Source organism: Ischnura elegans, chromosome 1 (genome assembly GCF_921293095.1).
Source record: "Ischnura elegans chromosome 1, ioIscEleg1.1, whole genome shotgun sequence".
Taxonomy (NCBI): Eukaryota; Metazoa; Arthropoda; class Insecta; order Odonata; family Coenagrionidae; genus Ischnura; species Ischnura elegans.
Genome location: NC_060246.1, coordinates 107789838 through 107811735, shown reverse-complemented (window position 1 = coordinate 107811735; position 21898 = coordinate 107789838). Strand labels below are relative to the sequence as shown.

General features: G+C 57.3%; 1 protein-coding gene across 1 annotated transcript; it reads right to left on the bottom strand.

The window, feature by feature from the left end:
• Positions 1–15969: 15969 nt before the first annotated feature.
• On the bottom strand, positions 15970–20773 carry LOC124158869. Its single transcript, XM_046534303.1, has 3 exons — positions 20761–20773; positions 19421–20249; positions 15970–19330 (listed from the first exon to the last, which is right to left on the bottom strand). Exons 1-3 carry the CDS (start codon positions 20771–20773, stop codon positions 15970–15972), a joined length of 4203 nt encoding a protein of 1400 aa, XP_046390259.1.
• Positions 20774–21898: the final 1125 nt, after the last annotated feature.

The window sequence follows — 21898 nt, the reverse complement described above, 5'->3', positions numbered from 1 at the left end:
TCCCAAGCTCCCAGCGCCCCGACCACGAGTGCACTCAAAGAAACCGTGTACCCGTGATCGGCAAGTTGTTGTGCGATGCATGAATATTTTTCGAATTTTGCTTGCCTGGCGACATCCAAGGCAGTCTTCCGGTTTTCAAAGGGCACAGTGACATCAACAATGACGATTTTTCTACGTCCCTCATCGACGACGACGAGATCGGGTCTGAGGGCAGAATCGATCATAGGCGGAGTGCGATCGACACGGATTTCCACGCCTGCGCGAGGAACCTCTCCGGCGAGTCGATGCAGGATAGCATCGTGTCTGCCCCGCCACGCGCTCGAATGCACCTGACAGTGGTTCAAGACGTGCGGCAGGGTTTCACTCTGCCACCCACACCTCCTACACCGGAGGTCATCTCGAGGACCCCACCTCGTCGCCGCGTTTAGAGGGACAACGCCTAAACGTGCCCGGTGCACGAAGCGCCAGTCGCAGAATCTAGTGTTGGCGCCCGTGCGAAGGAAGTGATTTGAAAATGGAGATGCCGAAATGCATTCGAATACCTTGCCCTGATCAGGTTTAGCCAAAAGACGGGCAAGGTATTGATGCCGCACTGCATCGCGCAACAATTTACCCAGCAAGCGTGCTTTGTTTGGGGGCACTCGAACGACGTCGGGTTCTCTGCCGTGGGCCGGAATGACGATCTCAAACTCCCTCCTCACGTCACTCCAGTTCCACGACATTCCAATTTTGCTAGCCAAACGGCTGGACGCCATTCTTGCGTCCGACCACAAAGAAGCGACGTCGAATCGGTACCGTCCAAACTCCGCACGCATGCTTCCGGAGAGGTACTCCGCGATATCTCTCTCCTCTGGTTCCCGCCGGGTTCTCGTCTTAACGGTCTTGTAAATGCCTGCGTCCACCACCGCTCTTACCCATGGTTCCCTGCAAGAGAGAAGGCGAAAGGCATGAGACACTGTTAAAATATCTACCTGGTCCGCGGTCGGAAAGACGCCCGCGCCCCCCTTCCGCGGATCCAGGTGGCAAATCTCCCACGAGGCTCTCATGGGGAGGTACATCCAATCTTTCAGGGCCCTCTTAACCCGTTTATCCAAAATTTTAAGAGGGCCCTTCCTAACCCTACCTCCCCGGAGGATGAAATCAAGTTTTGTTAATAAAAACATGTTCAGAGCCTCTATTTTTTGCCAGGGCGCCAACAACGACGCGTCCTGCGCGTCGATGTTTTCAATAATTTGGTCGATTAGACGCCCTGGCGTTTGCTCTACTTTATACCCCGTGGGGATGCCTAAATAGTCGTATCCCTCGCCCTCTCCCATTACAGCTGGAGTCCCACCCCCAAGACGAAACTCCGTCGCTCTCACTCGCCCCCCGGCGACATGGAGCGTCGCACACTTGCGGGGGTTGAATTTTAACCCGCTCCATGCCGCGATCCGGTCGGCGAGATCCAGCAACTTCATCATCCCGTCTCGGTTCCTGGACACCAGAGCTACATCGTCAGCATAGGCAAGAACGGTGACGGGGATGCCGTTGACCCGATAGCCTATATTATCCTTTTGTGCAGCAACGCTGCGTACCAGATATTCCATGCTTAAATTAAATAAAATTGGGCTAAGCGGGCATCCTTGCTTTACTCCCGCTTTCAGCGGTATTGCCTGCGTCTCGCCATCTATTGTCCTCACGGTCGTTCGTGCCCCATCATACATTTCTTTAATAATATTAATCAATTTTTGGGGCACGCCTAAAGCTTCCATTGACCTGAAAATGTGACCGTGAGGCACAGAACCAAAAGCATTAGATAAATCTAGAAAAGAGACGCAGACTTCGCCACGTTTCCTGTGGACCTCTTCCAGAACATTTTGTAATATAAAATTATGTTCGTAACACCCTTCATGTGGGCCGAACCCCTTCTGCTCCATTGACACCCGGCCTGACCTTTCGGCCCACCCACTAATTCTATCCGCTAAAACAGCTGAGTATAATTTTGCTAGGGTGGGCCCTAATGTTAATGGGCGCCAGTTCTCTATGACATCCCTGGCGCCCTTCTTATGTATCAAAACTGTCCGGGTGTCTTTCCATCTATCGGGTATTCGGCCACTATCAAAACAATATTGGAAGATGGTCCTCAGGATGTGGCTTCCTCTATCCGCATTGCGAAGATCGATATAGGTAATATTGTCCTTCCCTGGAGCAGTGTTACTCATTCGGCCCAGCCTCTTCCAAATCTCATTCGATGTAAATGTTCTCAATAGATTATTTTCTTCTTCTTGGAGGCTGGGCATATCAATTTTGACCATATTTAAAGGCGTGGGGAGGACTCTAAAACTATCATTATTAAATGTTTCATTAAAATAATTAAAAATAACCTCCTCATCGATTTCGCAATGCGGAGAGGGGCCCTTCAATACTTGATCTATGGCACGTTTCTTATTATTTCCGAATAGTTGTTGTAATTTACGAGCTTTTTCTTTAACCACCTCGTGCCATTCTGCATCGGGTCTAAAAACACGACGAGCAGGTACGTTACCCATTCCGATGCCATTCCCATCCCCGTTACCATCCAGATCCAGGTGCTCCCCCTCCTCCTCTTCCAGGGGGGGGTGTCGCGGGACTCTCTCTTCTTCCTCCCCCCCCTCTCTCCTTCTGCCACCACCTCCTTCTCTCCGGGCCGGCTTCTTGTCCGTGATACTCTTGCACCAGGCGGCGACGGCCTCCTCGAACTCTCCCCACCCTTCCTTGCAGGCCGCCTCTATCCTCAGGATCCACCGCCGTTGATCCTCTGGCAGCCCGTCATAGTCCACTGCCACCTGTCTTATGGGAGCGCCATCGGTGTTGGTAGGCCTCTGTCCACCCCGCTAGTCGTCTCCTCCCTGGGGCCGATTTGCGAGGTTTTTAGTTCGCACCGGCCCCGCGCGTCGTCGCCTTCGGGGTGGAGCCACTGTCGGGGGCGGGCTGTTTGAATCCGTCGTCTCCTCGCCCGCCCCATCTCCGTCTCCCTGCAGATGGCAGTCATCGGACAGGCTGCCGCTGCGCCCCGCTGGTGGACTGCGGGGCTGTTCCTCCGCCCCCACCTCTTCTCCGCGACCGCTTTCTTCGCTTACCCGCCCCGGGATATTTAAAACTTGGGGCGGGCTCGCAGTTACGGCGGCCGCGTTGTGTGGGGGGCTCTCTCTTGGCGGTGGACTCTGCGCCGGCGCACTCCCTCCTCTTGCCTTCCCTCGACAGGGATGGCGTCGCGCCGTCCGCCGGCCTGCTCTTCTTGATGCGGGTGGGGAGACTGTTGTCGTCGCCGCCGCCGCCGCACCGTCGTCACCTGCCGGACCCGGAGCTCTCCTTCTCGTCGATCTCCTCAGCTGAGGTGGTTGCTCTTCGTTCGTCGATGCTGGGGGAGCACCTTCGGCCACCGTGGTCACACTGTTTTCAACAATTATAATATCCAAATTACTAGCTTGTTCTTCATTTCTTACCATTTCAAAAACATCACCGTCATCAACATTCACACACTCATTCACACTCAAACTCTCATTCGCTCTCTCATTCACGCCCATTGTTAGTTCATTTCCATCATTATTTACTTCCACGATGGCCACATTGTTATCCCCTTCCCTACCCTCCCCCTCGGCCAGGCCTACGGGATCTGGTGGTGCCCCCACACAGGCATTTACATGAAATTTGCAGGATTTTAGGCTGTCAAATTTTTGGAGGCACCACATGCATTGGAAAAACATGACAAAGTCCGGATGCTCTTTCACATAGTGTTTTTTGAGTTCATTATGAGTCCGGTATATCCCGTAGGTCCTATGTCTCCCATGATTTGTTGGAGTAAAACAGTGGCTACATTCAAAAGTATTGCCGAGGGGGACCTGAATAATCACTTCCTCCATCGGAATGGGTATTATGTGCAATAAACAAATACCTAGTTAAAGGTAACCCAAATAAGTGTACTATATAAAATTTAAAAATAAAATAAAAACCCTAGTATCGCTTCCCGGCTCTGTTAATGAATTGTAATTAAAAGGATATAATTTTGATCCGCTTTAAATTGGACTCCTCCCGGTCAGACGCCGCGGCAAGACTTTCAGCTCGACGAGTTCCGAAGGTTCAAAGAAGTTTCTTCCCTCGCCGAGCCTCCAGCGATGTCGTTGCGCCTTCCGCCTGAAGAGGAGCCGCGGATGTCCCCCGATTTTCAAAATCCCACGCAGACGACGAGCCGCGCCGCGAAGAGAAGCAGCCTCCCGCCGAGGTGGTTTAAAAAGAGATCCCACGACGAGAGACCGCCGCCAACGAGACGAAACCCGCCGCTACGTAGGACGAGGCCGAAAGGACGTCAAGACGAAGATTTTAGTTCACCGCGCCACCGCCGTCGCCAGATGCTCCCCGCGGAGGTTTAAAAAAGATTCCCTCGGAGAGCAGCCGGCGTCCCGAAGGTAGCAGCGACGCAGGAAAAGCCAAAAGGTGACGTCCGAATGCAGGGGCTGAAAGAAGAAGAGAAGAAAACCAGTTAATTACAATTTACAAATATAAATCCAGAATATAGACAGGCTTTCACAGATCACTAAAAGGCTAAGATATAACACTAATAAAATCACAAAATCTAAGTATCACGCTAAAACTACTACACTTTGATCTTAGCCATAAGGCCGAGAAGCGATTTTCAGATTTCCGCGGAAGTGTTTTAGTGGAGGATTCCCTTGAAGAAAAAAGGTACACAATTTCATAAGTAATAAGGATTGATATCCAAGATTAATATTGCATTGTTGAATTGCTACTTGATAATCAATTTCATGAGTAAGTTAATTTTTTCATGTAAAAACACTAGTGAGGAATGCTATCCATCAGATATCGGAGTGACTACACTTTGATCTTAGCCATAAGGCCGAGAAGCGATAATTAATAAATTTTTCCGGGGTTCCGGGACGGTTTTTCGGGTATTTTGCGTGAGGAGGTCGGATGCTGCGGCGGTGGTGTGCGGCGAGAGTTTTTGAGGCGAGGAACGGTCTCGGAATGGCGAATTTTAGGCGTGAGAACGGGGAAAAATTCGCACGAAAGTGTTTGGTGGAGACTCCGGGAGTTTTGGTGTCGTCGGCGGGTCCGGGAGAGTCGTAGGAGCGTCGCGGACGTAACGGACACGGGCCGTTTTCCGGACCTTCGGTGCCATCTGTCGTGTGGGATCGCAGCGTCCTTCGTGGGCCGTCCTGCGTTCGCTTCCCGGGGGAATGCTTTCGTCCCGGGAAATTCCCAAAGAAATTGCGAAAAATGCCCTTTCCGGGGAATTTCCGGGACTCGAAAAAGTCACTCAAAATCGTCCAGAAAACGTCAATAAACACGATGAGAGAGCATTATCCTACTCACTCGAGTCATGTATTTTCTTTCGAAATGCTAAAATTCCGGGGAATCACACTTAAAACTGCTTAAAAAGTCCTCTCTGGGGAATCTGATTCAAAGCTGCTTAAAAAGTCCTCTCCGGGGACTGGAAAAAATTTCCAAAATCGTCGGCAATGGCTAGAATACGGGACGGAAGAATCGGCATCAGTCAATAATTTCTGATGTTTTTGCAAAAAATATCGGCATGGAATGCAACTCTCCGAAAGAAAGCAATTCACGGTTTCATAGGACACCTGTTTTTCGTCATCATTCGCGACCCTCATTTTTTTACACTTGAAGTAAACAGAGTGCGTGCCGACGCCATCGTCGGCCTCCGGGGCGAACTATCCGCGAGCAGCACGGCCCCCGCGAAATTCGACTGCGCTTTCAGAGGAAGGCGTTCATTGTTGGCGACGACTCCTTGGTAACGCGGATGAATGCTGCGTGTATTTCACCAGAAGCGTGATGCGTCCGTCTTGTCTCGTCATATTCGCAAGAAAAACTTGGAATTCTCGAGGAAACCTACGCCTGGCGGTCATTTTCCATGTTCACTCGATCCGGTGAATATTTGGAAGTTATTTTATAAATCTTGCATTCACCTAATTTCCGTGTGAAAAGTGTGCGGAAACTGTTTCGACAGCTTTCCGGAAGGTTTTCTTAAAAGTGAAAAATTTCATCATCATTCCCACGACGTATGTCACTCTTGGCATGCGAGTCCCGTACCCATATAAATTGTATTTATTTAGTATATTGCCATTTACATTTGAATCTCAAAACATAAGATTTTTACAAATCCCCCCACCTTTCGTGGGGGGGGATGATACAAAAGGGCGACCCACCAAGTGTGGGCCGCCCTGGTAATAAGCATTGGCTTTATTACAGAGTTTTTATGGTCCCTCACTTAGGGACCACTTTTCACCGCCGGCCTCGAAGTGAGGCCGGTCGGGAATTATTTTTTTTGTCTATTGTCCACTTCACTGTTTTCACTTCTTCATTTTTCACTCAAAATCATTCATTCAGGGAAAAATAAATCAACTCATTCATTCGGTTTTATTTACAGATCATTCATTCGTACCATACACACATGCGAGGCGGCCACTTATACCCCGTGGCCGCCCGCTCTTTCATACCTGCGCCGTGGCCACTTATACGCTGTGGCCACGGACGCATTATTCTCCGCCGCGACGTTCTTCTGTCTTCTCTTCCCCGTCCGAAGGCGCGTGGAAGGCCCCCTAGTTCCACGCGCCACCGCTCCACGCTGACTGCAGCCGGTCGCCGAGAGCGCGTAGAGTCCCCAGGTCCACGCGCAACTCCTCTGCGCATGGCTGCTGCTGGCGTCGTCGGCAGGGCGGCGGGGACGGGGAGGGCGGGGGGGAAAGAGGGGCGGAAGCACTGGAGGTGAGGCGACATTCCTCGAATGCCGCCGAAGGCCGCCGCATTCTTCTCCTCCCCCACTACCGCCACAGCGGCGGAGAGTCACACACACTAACACAACACTCACACACATTTGCCCTGGCTTTAGGCCGCTCCCTCCCCTCCGTCACTGGCGCTGGGGAAAGGGCAACGGAGGGGAACACCTGCCTATCGTGGGAACGGCCTGCAGCGAAGCCGCCGCCGGCGCGCCACCTGCCCGAGACTGCGGCCGGCGGGCGAACTAAAAATTTCGGCGGGCGACACCGCACGATGAAAGTGACCATTTAAATCCCTGGGCGCGCGCGCACGCGGCAATCTCTATTTACACTACGCCCAGGGAACATTCACACGTTCGCCGCGACAACGAAAGACCGTCACGTCGATGCTAACATCGTTGCCGCGACGCACACACACAGAAAAACACACTCATGGCCACATCACGTCACACACGGTGCCGCCCCCGACACAACACACACTCGAGGATGCTGGGAAACATACACACAATGAAGAAACGAAAACGCACACAAAACATACACACACATTGACTGCCCGTGAGTATTCCCTTCACTTCATGCGATATATACAAGACACATTCACACCATGGCACGCTGCCCTGCCTCCGAGTGAATCGACGCATTGCGGTCACTCTCCGTCGCACTAACTATACTCGGAGGGGGTGCCGTAAATGGAAAGTCGATGCCAGACCGTACTTTCGCATTCACACAACACAAACACACGGGAATTTCACGGGCCCTAACCTAACTCGAATATAAATGTGAACATATATACAAATGGCTCCTGGCGTCTCGGGCGGTGAGTGGACGTCCTCAGGAGCACATTACACAGGGGCAGGGATCAGAGGGGGTTACGGGAGGGCAAGGGGGGGCGTCGCGGTCCCTCGGCGTCCTTAGACTCGGCTCCCCTCGTCCAACGATGGGAGCTCCGTCGTCCGGAACGCCGCTCTCCCTCGACGCCGCGCGGTCCTCGGCGCCTCCCGCTCCAGGCTGCTCCGTGGCGGCGCCTCTGCTCCCCGCCCCTCCTCCGGCGGTGGGTGCGGCAACCCGGATGGGAGTCTCTGCCGGCGGGTACTGGCGGACCCCGGTCATGTGCCCGACGTAAATATCCCGCGACCACTTGATGGCCGCGAGAACCATCTTTCGTCGGGCACGGCGAATGCGGGATTTAGGGATGTGGAGCCGGGCGAGGAGAGAGTCATTCTCCCACGTCCAGCTCCCCAGTGCGCCTACCACCAACGCGTCGAGATGGACCTCCATCTTGTAGGCGCACCGGACCCGCATTCGATCGACCAGGGCGGCGTATTTCTCTATCTTCTTCGCCTTCGCTGCTGCCATGGCCTCCGGTCGGTTCTCGAAGGGCACTGTGATGTCGATCACGTGGATCACGCCCCTCGGAACCTCCCAGATGACCAAGTCGGGACGCAGCAGCGACTCGTCGCCAGGTACCCGCTGATTCACTCGCACCTCCCATCCTTGCGGCAGCTCAGCGACCAGCAGACTGATGATTTCGTCGTGGCGCCGGGTCCACCCGTCCGCATGCGGCAAGCAGTGGTTCACCACATGCGGCAAGGTCTCCTCCGCGTGTCCACAGACCCGGCACCGAGTGTCTCTCCTGGCCGCTCCTCTTCTTGCCGCATTCAGGGGGAGAACGTTCAGCCGCGCTCTGTGAATGAAGCGCCAGTCGCAAAACCGGATCCCCACTCCTCCCGACACCCAGTGGTTCGAGTCCGGGTGTCGAGAGCTCACTGCTATCACTTTTCCTTGATCCGGCTTCGCGACCAGCGAGCGCCTGAAGCCCTCCCCCATGGCCGCCAAGATGATTCCGTGCAGCCTCCTCCGGGCAGAGGCCGGCACGGTCATCTCTTCCCTCGACGGCGTCACTCGCTGGACGACGATGGCCAACTCCGCCCTGGCGGCGCTCCACGCCCACCGGATGTCCACGAAGCGCCGCAGTTGCCTCGTCGCCGCGCGCACTCTGGTCCAGTGCGATGACGCCGCGATCGTTCCCGTCCCGACGACGTCGTCGGCGGCGCCATTGAGGAAGTCGCACATCGACTCCCTACTCAGCACCGCCGTCCGTTGCGTCCTTCCCGTCCGCCTGCTGATGATGTCCCGCAAGGTGTGCCACGCCACATCCGCGACGCACGCGTCCGGACATGTGAGCATCCGGAACGCGTGCACCACGGTGAGCGCATCCTTGCGGGCCGGCAGCGGGACGTAGCCACCCCCTCCCCGGCTCCTGGGGAGGGAGATCATTTCCCGCGCCGCGCGGGTCGGGAGACTCATCCACTTCTTCACCGTTCGCTGCATCTCCTTGTCGAAGTCGTGGATGGCCTTCTTCGGGACAGGGACGATTCGGAGGGGAAATTCGAGACGCGGTGTCAGGAAGACGTGCACCGCGTCAATCTTCTGCCACGGCGCCAAGTCCGATTCGTCGAGCCGCCGGAGATCCTCGAGGATGGAGTCGAGCGCCGTGGCGGGCGCCGCGTTCACTTTCAGGCCGATCGGTGCCCCCAGGTAGGTGTATGAGTCACCTACGCCGAGCGACCTGATGGGAGAGCCGCAGATGGAAAAGGGGGTGCGTTGAACACCCCTGGAGCGCTGTGGCGTCGTGCACCGCCAGTCCACGTGTAGCGATGCACACTTCCCCGGATTGAAGGTCAAACCACAGCACTCGGCGGCCCTTCCCGCGACGTCCAGGAGCGCCGCGAGCGATTCCGCACTCCCCCCCACGAGGACTAAATCGTCCGCGTACGCCAAGACTTTGACGCACGCAGTCCCCATGGGAAAGCCTTGGAGAGTGCGATCCTCCGAAATCGCTCGCAGTACAGGCTCCAGCGCCAGGTTAAACAGTAGGGGGGAAAGGGGGTCCCCCTGGCGAACACCACTCGTCACGGTGATCGAATCCGTGACTCCACCCGCAGCAGCTACCTTCATCGTGGAGCCACGGAGCATGTCCTCGATCACCGTGACGCACTTCACCGGGAGGCCGATCTCGCGGAGCACTCGGAGGATGTGATCATGGGGCACCGACGGAAACGCGTCGGCCAAGTCGAGCCACGCGACGGCCACCTGTCCAAAACTCGCCCTCGCGTGCTCTATGGCCGACTGAAGCACAAAGTTGTGCTCCATGCAGCCCTCCGTAGCAGGGATGAAGCCCTTTTGGGTGGGGAACGAAAGGCGCTTCCCACGGAGGGCCCAGGGAAGCATCCGGTCCGCCAGTACGCCCATGAACACTTTGGCCAACGTGTTGGCCAATGAGATCGGCCTCCAATTACGCACTTCGTGCTCACTCCCCCCCTTGTGCAGCAGGGTGACCCGCGTCTCCTTCCACTGCGGGGGCACCCTCCCTAACTCCACACACCGGTTGAAAATGGCGGCCAGCACCTCACCATTAAAGTCAACACGCCGGTATGCGGAGTAGGGCACGCCGTCAGGTCCCGGAGCCGACGCCCGCGTCCTCTTCAGCCGGTCGATCACCTCTTCCGGTGTGATCGGAGAGGTGATCTCCCGCTCGCCGCTCCCTCGACGTCCTGGTGGGAACTCCGGGATGAAAGCCGGCCATGGCTGCGTCGGATCGTAGGGGGGGGAGGGACGGGTGAAGTGGGCCTTGAGGGAAGCCAGTGGGATTTCACATAGCTTTCCGGTCGGGGCGCAAATCCGCCGGAAAGCTCTTCCTTTCCCGCTGCGGTACAGTTTTTGGAGGTCTGCAGCGGGCAAAGGGCGGGGGTTGGGCCGGGGGGTCACCGTGGGGAGCCTGGGAGGGGGGTTGAACACAGCGGCTGCCGCTGTGACCTCGCTTACGACGGCAAAGAGTGAGTTCGCGTCGTTTGCCGTCTGGAGGTCACGCAGCCACTTCTCCTGTCTTTCACTCAACACCCCCTCCCCTTCGTCGCCTAGGGGTGTGTGTAGGAGCACCAACACCGGGGCTGGGGGGCCGGTGACCCATGTACCGGGGGCCAGCAGTGGGCCGGGGGACTCACTACCCACTGCTGGGGGGGGGCTTGGTACATCGGCGGAGGGGGGAAGGGGGCCGCCTGTGTCATCCGTTGGGCCTCCATCCCGTAACGGATCGGCCACTCGGTCTCCTGCGGCCCCCAGGGAAAATTGCCCCGGGCGTGTGGGGGCCAGGCCACTCGGGGCATCACGGGGGGCGGGGGGGGGAACGGGAGCTCGCACGAGAGTAGGAGGACGGTGTTGGGGCACAGGAGGCGGGCCACGCGTCGTCGGAGAAGGTGCCGATGGAGGGGGAATCACGTCACCATTCCCCCTACTCCGCCTTCTTCTTCTCCTCACTACCTCCCCCTCCGGGCGATGCTCTGCTTCCACCTGTCGGCGAAAGCGCGGAGGCAGCTCTCGCTCCCTTCGCAGGGAATGCTGGGGCACTTGAGGGGCCGGGAGGGGAGCACCGCGCGCAGCTGCGCCGTTCCGGAGAAGGGCGCGCAGCTGCGCCACTTCACTGGGGGAAAACAGCGGCACTGGGGCAGTGGGTACGAGCTCCCTGTAGGGGCGCATGTCTGGACGCCGTTGAGTCAGGACGGGGGGAGGAGGGGTGGGTAGGGGTTGAGGACGATGAATGGGAGGGGGCGGGGGACGGCGAATGGGAGGCGGTTGGGGGCGGACACTAGGGGAGAGTGGCCTGGCGGGCTCCCTCGTCGTCTGCTCCTCGCGGCGTCTTCTCTTCCTCCTCTTCTTCCGCTCCCGATTCCTCCGCCGCCTTTCCTCGGAGGAAACGCGGAACTGCTCCCACGATGCACCGCGCATGTGGGACCTGCCGCGCTCCTCTTCCGGAAGGGGGATGTCAGAGATCGGACTAAGATCTCTGACGTGGCAGCGGGGGGTGAGGGGGGAGGGGACGGAAGGGGAATAGGGGACGAGGAAAACCTCGGGATCCGCCATGGTGCACTCCGGGCCACGCACTTCGTCTGTGTCGGAAACCGAAGCACACACACTTTCCCCACACGCAACACTTACGGAGGCAGATGGCTCGTCGGTCTGCGTGCCGACAGACCGATACCGCCACCTGTCCACCACCACAAACCGCTGCGTGTCGTCACAATGTGTTGTCGGCGACAGCAGGCCGTCCGACAACGCCCCCTGGGGCGGTACGGATCCGTCCTCCAGGGAGCCACCACACAGGGGAGGGGAAACACGCGGCGACACCGGGCCGTCCTGCGCTTCGTCTCGGCGCGGCTGCGCACCGTCCTCCGAGACGACACTCACACATTCACTCACGCTCGCACGAGGCGACACCAGGCCGTCCATCGCAGACGCAGCTGGGGATGACTGCGGAGCACTGGGAGTGGGGGAGACGCGAGAGGGGGAGGGAGACTGTGTCGGGAGGAACACAATCTCCGGGGATGGTCCACGGACGCTAGGGCAACGTTCCGTGACACCAGTGGCAAGGGGGAGGGGGCGGGGCAACACTGGGTCATGCACTGCGGGGGCGCTGTCAATGTCGACGATAAGGTCGACCGACGACGCACTCGCAGGGGCGGATCCCGAGGGAGCACTTATGGGGGAGGGGAGGCGGAGACGGGGGGTGGCGAGGAAGGCGGGAGATCGGGTCGGGGGCGAAGCGAGGGCCCGTGGATCCCACGACCCGGCACTCCATTCCTCTTCCAGCGTCCTCCGCCACGAGCGGGTAATGCTCCCAGCGGAGTCCATTGTGGGAAGCAGCGACGGGGAGGCCTGGGAGTCGGGAGGGGCGTAGGGAGCATCACGAGGGCGATGCACTCCCCTCTCCTTCGCCTTCCGGCGAGTCCGCTGGGCGACGGGCGGTGTTGCCATGCTGTGACGGCGGGAAGTTGGCGCGCGGGAAGCACGTGGCGCGTAACCACGCGGCGAGGGACCACGTGGCGGGGGACCACGTGCTTAGCAACAGCCGAACGGTGCACACTACGTGCACCAAAGTTGCTCGGGCTGTTGCTAACACTGACACAAACACACACACAAAAGCACAACACTCTATCTCACACACAACTTAACATTTTTACAAAAAACCGCGCCAACTTCCGGCGCCACTGGCGGGCGCCACCGGGGTCGTGGGGAGTCGAACTCGCGGCCAGTAGCACCAAACACACTTGTTCACTCCCTCCCAAAATTTCTCGGGTGTGCCGGCACACACACCCGAGAAAAACGGCCCCCCCGAATTTTGGCGCCTTTTTCTAAAATCCGCAATTTGCGAGAAATCGGCACCAAAATCGGGCAGGGGGGGGCTGGCACATACACTTGCACTTGACCAAAGTGGCCGGAATCCACGCCCCGCGGTTTGGGCACAACCGCGGTTTGTAAATTCCGGGCTTTGGCGGACGCTCGAAGTCCGAAGATTGACGCTCTCTCTCCGGCGGGCAGGGCGGCAGGGATGAGCCGGGGAGTCTCAGCGCCGTCGGGGTCCCGGGAGCTCTCGGCAGGCACGTCCGCACTCTTCAAGACTGCACTTTGATCTTAGCCATAAGGCCGAGAAGCGATAATTAATAAATTTTTCCGGGGTTCCGGGACGGTTTTTCGGGTATTTTGCGTGATGAGGTCGGATGGTGCGGCGGCGGTGTGCGGCGAGAGTTTTTGAGGCGAGGAACGGTCTCGGAATGGCGAATTTTAGGCGTGAGAACGGGGAAAAATTCGCACGAAAGTGTTTGGTGGAGACTCCGGGAGTTTTGGTGTCGTCGGCGGGTCCGGGAGAGTCGTAGGAGCGTCGCGGACGTAACGGACACGGGCCGTTTTCCGGACCTTCGGTGCCATCTGTCGTGTGGGATCGCAGCGTCCTTCGTGGGCCGTCCTGCGTTCGCTTCCCGGGGGAATGCTTTCGTCCCGGGAAATTCCCAAAGAAATTGCGAAAAATGCCCTTTCCGGGGAATTTCCGGGACTCGAAAAAGTCACTCAAAATCGTCCAGAAAACGTCAATAAACACGATGAGAGAGCATTATCCTACTCACTCGAGTCATGTATTTTCTTTCGAAATGCTAAAATTCCGGGGAATCACACTTAAAACTGCTTAAAAAGTCCTCTCTGGGGAATCTGATTCAAAGCTGCTTAAAAAGTCCTCTCCGGGGACTGGAAAAAATTTCCAAAATCGTCGGCAATGGCTAGAATACGGGACGGAAGAATCGGCATCAGTCAATAATTTCTGATGTTTTTGCAAAAAATATCGGCATGGAATGCAACTCTCCGAAAGAAAGCAATTCACGGTTTCATAGGACACCTGTTTTTCGTCATCATTCGCGACCCTCATTTTTTTACACTTGAAGTAAACAGAGTGCGTGCCGACGCCATCGTCGGCCTCCGGGTCGAACTATCTGCCAGCAGCACGGCCCCCGCGAAATTCGACTGCGCTTTCAGAGGAAGGCGTTCATTGTTAGCGACGACTCCTTGGTAACGCGGATGAATGCTGCGTGTATTTCACCAGAAGCGTGATGCGTCCGTCTTGTCTCGTCATATTCGCAAGAAAAACTTGGAATTCTCGAGGAAACCTACGCCTGGCGGTCATTTTCCATGTTCACTCGATCCGGTGAATATTTGGAAGTTATTTTATAAATCTTGCATTCACCTAATTTCCGTGTGAAAAGTGTGCGGAAACTGTTTCGACAGCTTTCCGGAAGGTTTTCTTAAAAGTGAAAAATTTCATCATCATTCCCACGACGTATGTCACTCTTGGCATGCGAGTCCCGTACCCATATAAATTGTATTTATTTAGTATATTGCCATTTACATTTGAATCTCAAAACATAAGATTTTTACAAATCCCCCCACCTTTCGTGGGGGGGGATGATACAAAAGGGCGACCCACCAAGTGTGGGCCGCCCTGGTAATAAGCATTGGCTTTATTACATAATTTTTGTGGTCCCTCACTTAGGGACCACTTTTCACCGCCGGCCTCGAAGTGAGGCCGGTCGGGCAATGTTTATTAATGTTCAATGTTCATTTCACACACATTTCGCTTCTTCAATCTTCATACTCATTCACACCAGGGATAATAATTCACACCATTCACACATTTTATTTACATTCCATTCATTCCATACACACATGCGAGGCGACCACTTATACCCCGTGGCCGCCCGCTCTCTCATACCTGCGCCGTCACCACTTGTACACTGTGGCCACGGACGCATTATTCTCCGCCGCGACGTTCTTCTGTCTTGTCTTCCCCGTCCGAAGGCGCGTGGAAGGCCCCCTAGTTCCACGCGCCACCGCTCCACGCTGCCTGCAGCCGGTCGCCGAGAGCGCGCAGAGTCCCCAGGTCCACGCGCAACTCCTCTGCGCATGGCTGCTGCTGGCGTCGTCGGCAGGGCGGCGGGGACGGGGAGGGCGGGGGGGAAAGAGGGGCGGAAGCACTGGAGGTGAGGCGACATTCCTCGAATGCCGCCGAAGGCCGCCGCATTCTTCTCCTCCCCCACTACCGCCACAGCGGCGGAGAGACACACACACTAACACAACACTCACACACATTGCCCTGGCATTAGGCCGCTCCCTCCCCTCCGTCACTGGCGCTGGGGAAAGGGCAACGGAGGGGAACACCTGCCTATCGTGGGAACGGCCTGCAGCGAAGCCGCCGCCGGCGCGCCACCTGCCCGAGACTGCGGCCGGCGGGCGAACTAAAAATTTCGGTGGGCGACACCGCACGATGAATTTGACCATTTAAATCCCTGGGCGCGCGCGCACGCGGCAATCTCTATTTACACTGCGCCCAGGGAACATTCACACGTTCGCCGCGACAACGAAAGACCGTCACGTCGATGCTAACATCGTTGCCGCGACGCACACACACAGAAAAACACACTCATGGCCACATCGCGTCACACACGGTGCCGCCCCCGACACAACACATACACTCGAGGATGCTGGGAAACATACACACAATGAAGAAACGAAAACACAAAATACACACACACACACATTGACTGCCCGTGAGTATTCCATTCACTTCACGCGATATATACAAAAAACATTCACACCATGGCACGCTGCCCCGCCTCCGAGTTAATCGACGCATTGCGGTCACTGTCCGTCGCACTATTTACACTCGGAGGGGATGCCGTAAATGGAAAGTCGATGCCAGACCGTACTTTCGCATTCACACAACACAAACACACGGGAATCTCACGGGCCCTAACCTAACACGAATATATATACATATGTGAACATGGCTCCTGGCGTCTCGGGCGGTGAGTGGACGTCCTCAGGAGCACATTACACAGGGGCAGGGATCAGAGGGGGTTACGGGAGGGCAAGGGGGGGCGTCGCGGTCCCTCGGCGTCCTTAGACTCGGCTCCCCTCGTCCAACGATGGGAGCTCCGTCGTCCGGAACGCCGCTCTCCCTCGACGCCGCGCGGTCCTCGGCGCCTCCCGCTCCAGGCTGCTCCGTGGCGGCGCCTCTGCTCCCTGCCCCTCCTCCGGCGGTGGGTGCGGCAACCCGGATGGGAGTCTCTGCCGGCGGGTACTGGCGGACCCCGGTCATGTGCCCGACGTAAATATCCCGCGACCACTTGATGGCCGCGAGAACCATCTTTCGTCGGGCACGGCGAATGCGGGATTTAGGGATGTGGAGCCGGGCGAGGAGAGAGTCATTCTCCCACGTCCAGCTCCCCAGTGCGCCTACCACCAACGCGTCGAGATGGACCTCCATCTTGTAGGCGCACCGGACCCGCATTCGATCGACCAGGGCGGCGTATTTCTCTATCTTCTTCGCCTTCGCTGCTGCCATGGCCTCCGGTCGGTTCTCGAAGGGCACTGTGATGTCGATCACGTGGATCACGCCCCTCGGAACCTCCCAGATGACCAAGTCGGGACGCAGCAGCGACTCGTCGCCAGGTACCCGCTGATTCACTCGCACCTCCCATCCTTGCGGCAGCTCAGCGACCAGCAGACTGATGATTTCGTCGTGGCGCCGGGTCCACCCGTCCGCATGCGGCAAGCAGTGGTTCACCACATGCGGCAAGGTCTCCTCCGCGTGTCCACAGACCCGGCACCGAGTGTCTCTCCTGGCCGCTCCTCTTCTTGCCGCATTCAGGGGGAGAACGTTCAGCCGCGCTCTGTGAATGAAGCGCCAGTCGCAAAACCGGATCCCCACTCCTCCCGACACCCAGTGGTTCGAGTCCGGGTGTCGAGAGCTCACTGCTATCACTTTTCCTTGATCCGGCTTCGCGACCAGCGAGCGCCTGAAGCCCTCCCCCAAGGCCGCCAAGATGATTCCGTGCAGCCTCCTCCGGGCAGAGGCCGGCACGGTCATCTCTTCCCTCGACGGCGTCACTCGCTGGACGACGATGGCCAACTCCGCCCTGGCGGCGCTCCACGCCCACCGGATGTCCACGAAGCGCCGCAGTTGCCTCGTCGCCGCGCGCACTCTGGTCCAGTGCGATGACGCCGCGATCGTTCCCGTCCCGACGACGTCGTCGGCGGCGCCATTGAGGAAGTCGCAAATCGACTCCCTACTCAGCACCGCCGTCCGTTGCGTCCTTCCCGTCCGCCTGCTGATGATGTCCCGCAAGGTGTGCCACGCCACATCCGCGACGCACGTGTCCGGACATGTGAGCATCCGGAACGCGTGCACTACGGTGAGCGCATCCTTGCGGGCCGGCAGCGGGACGTAGCCACCCCCTCCCCGGCTCCTGGGGAGGGAGATCATTTCCCGCGCCGCGTGGGTCGGGAGGCACATCCACATCTTCACCGTGCGCTGCATCTCCTTGTCGAAGTCGTGGATGGCCTTCTTCGGGACAGGGACGATTCGGAGGGGAAATTCGAGACGCGGTGTGAGGAAGACGTGCACCGCGTCGATCTTCTGCCACGGTGCCAAGTCCGATTCGTCGAGCCGCCGGAGATCCTCGAGGATGGAGTCGAGCACCGTGGCGGGCGCCGCGTTGACTTTCAGGCCGATCGGTGCCCCCAGGTAGGTGTAGGAGTCACCTACGCCGAGCGACCTGATGGGACAGCCGCAGATGGAAAAGGGGGTGAGTTGAACACCCCTGGAGCGCTGTGGCGTCGTGCATCGCCAGTCCACGTGTAGCGATGCACACTTCCCCGGATTGAAGGTTAAGCCACAGCACTCGGCGGCCCTTCCCGCGACGTCCAGGAGCGCCGCGAGCGATTCCGCACTCCCCCCCACGAGGACTAAATCGTCCGCGTACGCCAAGACTTTGACGCACGTAGTCCCCATGGGAAAGCCTTGGAGAGTGCGATCCTCCAAAATCGCTCGCAGTACAGGCTCCAGCGCCAGGTTAAACAGTAGGGGGGAAAGGGGGTCCCCCTGGCGAACACCACTCGTCACGGTGATCGAATCCGTGACTCCACCCGCAGCAGCTACCTTCATCGTGGAGCCACGGAGCATGTCCTCGATCACCGTGACGCACTTCACCGGGAGGCCGATCTCGCGGAGCACTCGGAGGATGTGATCATGGGGCACCGACGGAAACGCGTCGGCCAAGTCGAGCCACGCGACGGCCACCTGTCCAAAACTCGCCCTCGCGTGCTCTATGGCCGACTGAAGCACAAAGTTGTGCTCCATGCAGCCTTCCGTGGCGGGGATGAAGCCCTTTTGGGTGGGGAACGAAAAGCGCTTCCCACGGAGGGCCCAGGGAAGCATCCGGTCCGCCAGTACGCCCATGAACACTTTGGCCAACGTGTTGGCCAATGAGATCGGCCTCCAATTACGCACTTCGTGCTCACTCCCCCCTTTGTGCAGCAGGGTGACCCGCGTCTCCTTCCACTGCGGGGGCACCCTCCCTAACTCCACACACCGGTTGAAAATGGCGGCCAGCACCTCCCCATTAAAGTCAACACGCCGGTATGCGGAGTAGGGCACGCCGTCAGGTCCCGGAGCCGACGCCCGCGTCCTCTTCAGCCGGTCGATCACCTCTTCCGGTGTGATCGGAGAGGTGATCTCCCGCTCGCCGCTCCCTCGACGTCCTGGTGGGAACTCCGGGATGAAAGCCGGCCATGGCTGCGTCGGATCGTAGGGGGGGGAGGGATGGGTGAAGTGGGCCTTGACGGAAGCCAGTGGGATTTCACATAGCTTTCCGGTCGGGGCGCAAATCCGCCGGAAAGCTCTTCCTTTCCCGCTGCGGTAGAGTTTTTGGAGGTCTGCAGCAGGCAAAGGGCGGGGGTTGGAACGGGGGGTCACCGTGGGGAGCCTGGGAGGGGGGTTGAACACAGCGGCTGCCGCTGTGACCTCGCTTACGACGGCAAAGAGTGAGTTCGCGTCGTTTGCCGTCTGGAGGTCACGCAGCCACTTCTCCTGTCTTTCACTCAACACCCCCTCCCCTTCGTCGCCTAAGGGTGTGTGTAGGGGCACCAACACCGGGGCTGGGGGGCCGGTGACCCATGTACCGGGGGCCAGCAGTGGGCCGGGGGACTCACTATTCACTGCTGGGGGGGGGCTTGGTACATCGGCGGAGGGGGGAAGGGGGCCGCCTGCGTCATCCGTTCGGCCTCCATCCCGTAACGGATCGGCCACTCGGTCTCCTGCGGCCCCCAGGGATAGTTGCCCCGGGCATGTGGGGGCCAGGCCACTCGGGGCATCACGGGGGGCGGGGGGGGAACGGGAGCTCGCACGAGAGTAGGAGGACGGTGTTGGGGCACAGGAGGCGGGCCACGCGTCGTCGGAGAAGGCGCCGATGGAGGGGGAATGACGTCACCATTCCCCCTTCTCCGCCTTCTTCTCCTCCTCACTACCTCCCCCTCCGGACGATGCTCTGCTTCCACCTGTCGGCGAAAGCGCGGAGGCAGCTCTCGCTCCCTTCGCAGGGAATGCTGGGGCACTTGAGGGGCCGGGGGGAGCACCGCGCGCAGCTGCGCCGTTCCGGAGAAGGGCGCGCAGCTGCGCCACTTCACTGGGGGAAAACAGCGGCACTGGGGCAGTGGGTGCGAGCTCCCTGTAGGGGCGCATGTCAGGACGCCGTTGAGTCAGGACGGGGGGAGGAGGGGTGGGTAGGGGTTGAGGAAGATGAATGGGAGGGGGCGGGGGACGGCGAATGGGAGGCGGTGGGGGGCGGACACTAGGGGAGAGTGGCCTGGCGGGCTCCCTCGTCGTCTGCTCCTCGCGGCGTCGTCTCTTCCTCCTCTTCTTCCGCTCCCGATTCCTCCGCCGCCTTTCCTCGGAGGAAACGCGGAACTGCTCCCACGATGCACCGCGCATGTGGGACCTGCCGCGCTCCTCTTCCGGAAGGGGGATGTCAGAGATCGGACTAAGATCTCTGACGTGGCAGCGGGGGGTGAGGGGGGAGGGGACGGAAGGGGAATAGGGGACGAGGAACACCTCGGGATCCGCCCTGGTGCACTCCGGGCCACGCACTTCGTCTGTGTCGGAAACCGAAGCACACACACTTTCCCCACACGCAACACTTGCGGAGGCAGATGTCTCGTCGGTCTGCGTGCCGACAGACCGATACCGCCACCTGTCCACCACCACAAACCGCTGCGTGTCGTCACAATTTGTTGTCGGCAACAGCAGGCCGTCCGACAACGCTAAAATTCCGGGGAATCAGACTTAAAACTGCTTAAAAAGTCCTCTCTGGAGAATCTGATTCATAGCTGCTTAAAAAGTCCTCTCCGGGGACTGGAAAAAATTTCCAAAATCGTCAGCAATGGCTAGAATACGGGACGGAAGAATCGGCATCAGTCAATAACTTCGGATGTTTTTGCAAAAAATATCGGCATGGAATGCAACTCTCCGAAAGAAAGCAATTCACGGTTTCATTGGACACCTGTTTTTCGTCATCATTCGCGACGCTCATTTTTTAACACTTGAAGTAAACAGAGTGCGTGCCGACGCCATCGTCGGCCTCCGGGTCGAACTATCCGCGAGCAGCACGGCCGCCGCGAAATTCGACTGCGCTTTCAGAGGAAGGCGTTCATTGTTGGCGACGACTCCTTGGTAACGCGGATGAATGTTGCGTGTATGTCACCATAAGCGTGATGCGGCCGTCTTGTCTCGTCGTATTCGCAAGAAAAACTTGGAATTCTCGAGGAAACCTACGCTTGGCGGCCATTTTCCATGTTCATTCGATCCGGTAAATATCTGGAAGTTATTTTATAAATTGTGCATTCACCTAATTTCCGTGTGAAAAGTGTGGGGAAACTGTTTCGACAGCTTTCCGGAACGTGTTCTTAAAAGTGAAAAATCTCATAATCATTCGCACGACATAAGTCGCGTTCGGCATGCAACGCAGCCTCGAGTCCCGTGCCCGTATAATGTTTATTGCACATAATATCAGAGTACATGCCAGATTACTTATAAATTCATAATTTTCTTGATTTACAATTGTTTTAAAGTAATTGTCATGCTTTACAATATTTTTGAAATTAATAATCTTATACAATGTGTTTACAAAATTAAAGTTCATTCTCATATACCATCTTCCATCTCCTGTTTGTCCTGCTCGCCGTACTAAAAAGAGAAATAAATAGTACTCCTATCTTAGCCATAAGGCCGAGCAGCCGTGCCCGTACTACACTCCTATCTTAGCCATAAGGCTGAGGACCGGAAAATTTGTGCCCGGCTCTGCGCTAGGATCAGTGCATTGAATTTGATGCACTCTTCTGTAGTGTTACATTATCCATCCTCTCCATGATTTTTCAAACGATGTTCTAGAATTTTTCGAATTAGTTCATTTTCACGTTTTGCAGTCCATTTCCTTGGCATCATTTCCTGATTTCATTCCGATTTACGGATTTTTTTTCTATTCCTTCCCCTTCTTCGAGTGCCCAATTTTTCTCCCAGTCACTCGGCACACGCATTGAAAAAAAAAAGCAATCGTGTTTTCAGTCTCCTCACACCCGGCCCAGTGTAACCGATACAGTGGTCTCGCCGAGGGATAGGTATCGCTTTCGGGTGTAGTGGACGGTGTCGCGTTTCGCACCCCCCACTCCTTCGTATTCCGGGTCAAGTGGTGGCCAGTGTTTTTTTTTTCTCGAACGCGAGAGAGTGCCCGTAGCACTCCGGGATATTTTCCGGGGAATTTTTTCGGGATCGCGTGTCTCTCTCATTTTTTCCCTGGCGTTCGTTCGCTTTCTCCGGCGTCAGGCACAATCGTCAGGCACAATTACCGCGAGCACGAGTCTCCGGACTTTGTCGAATTTTCGCGATTCGGGAATTTTTTAAATGAAACAAGGAA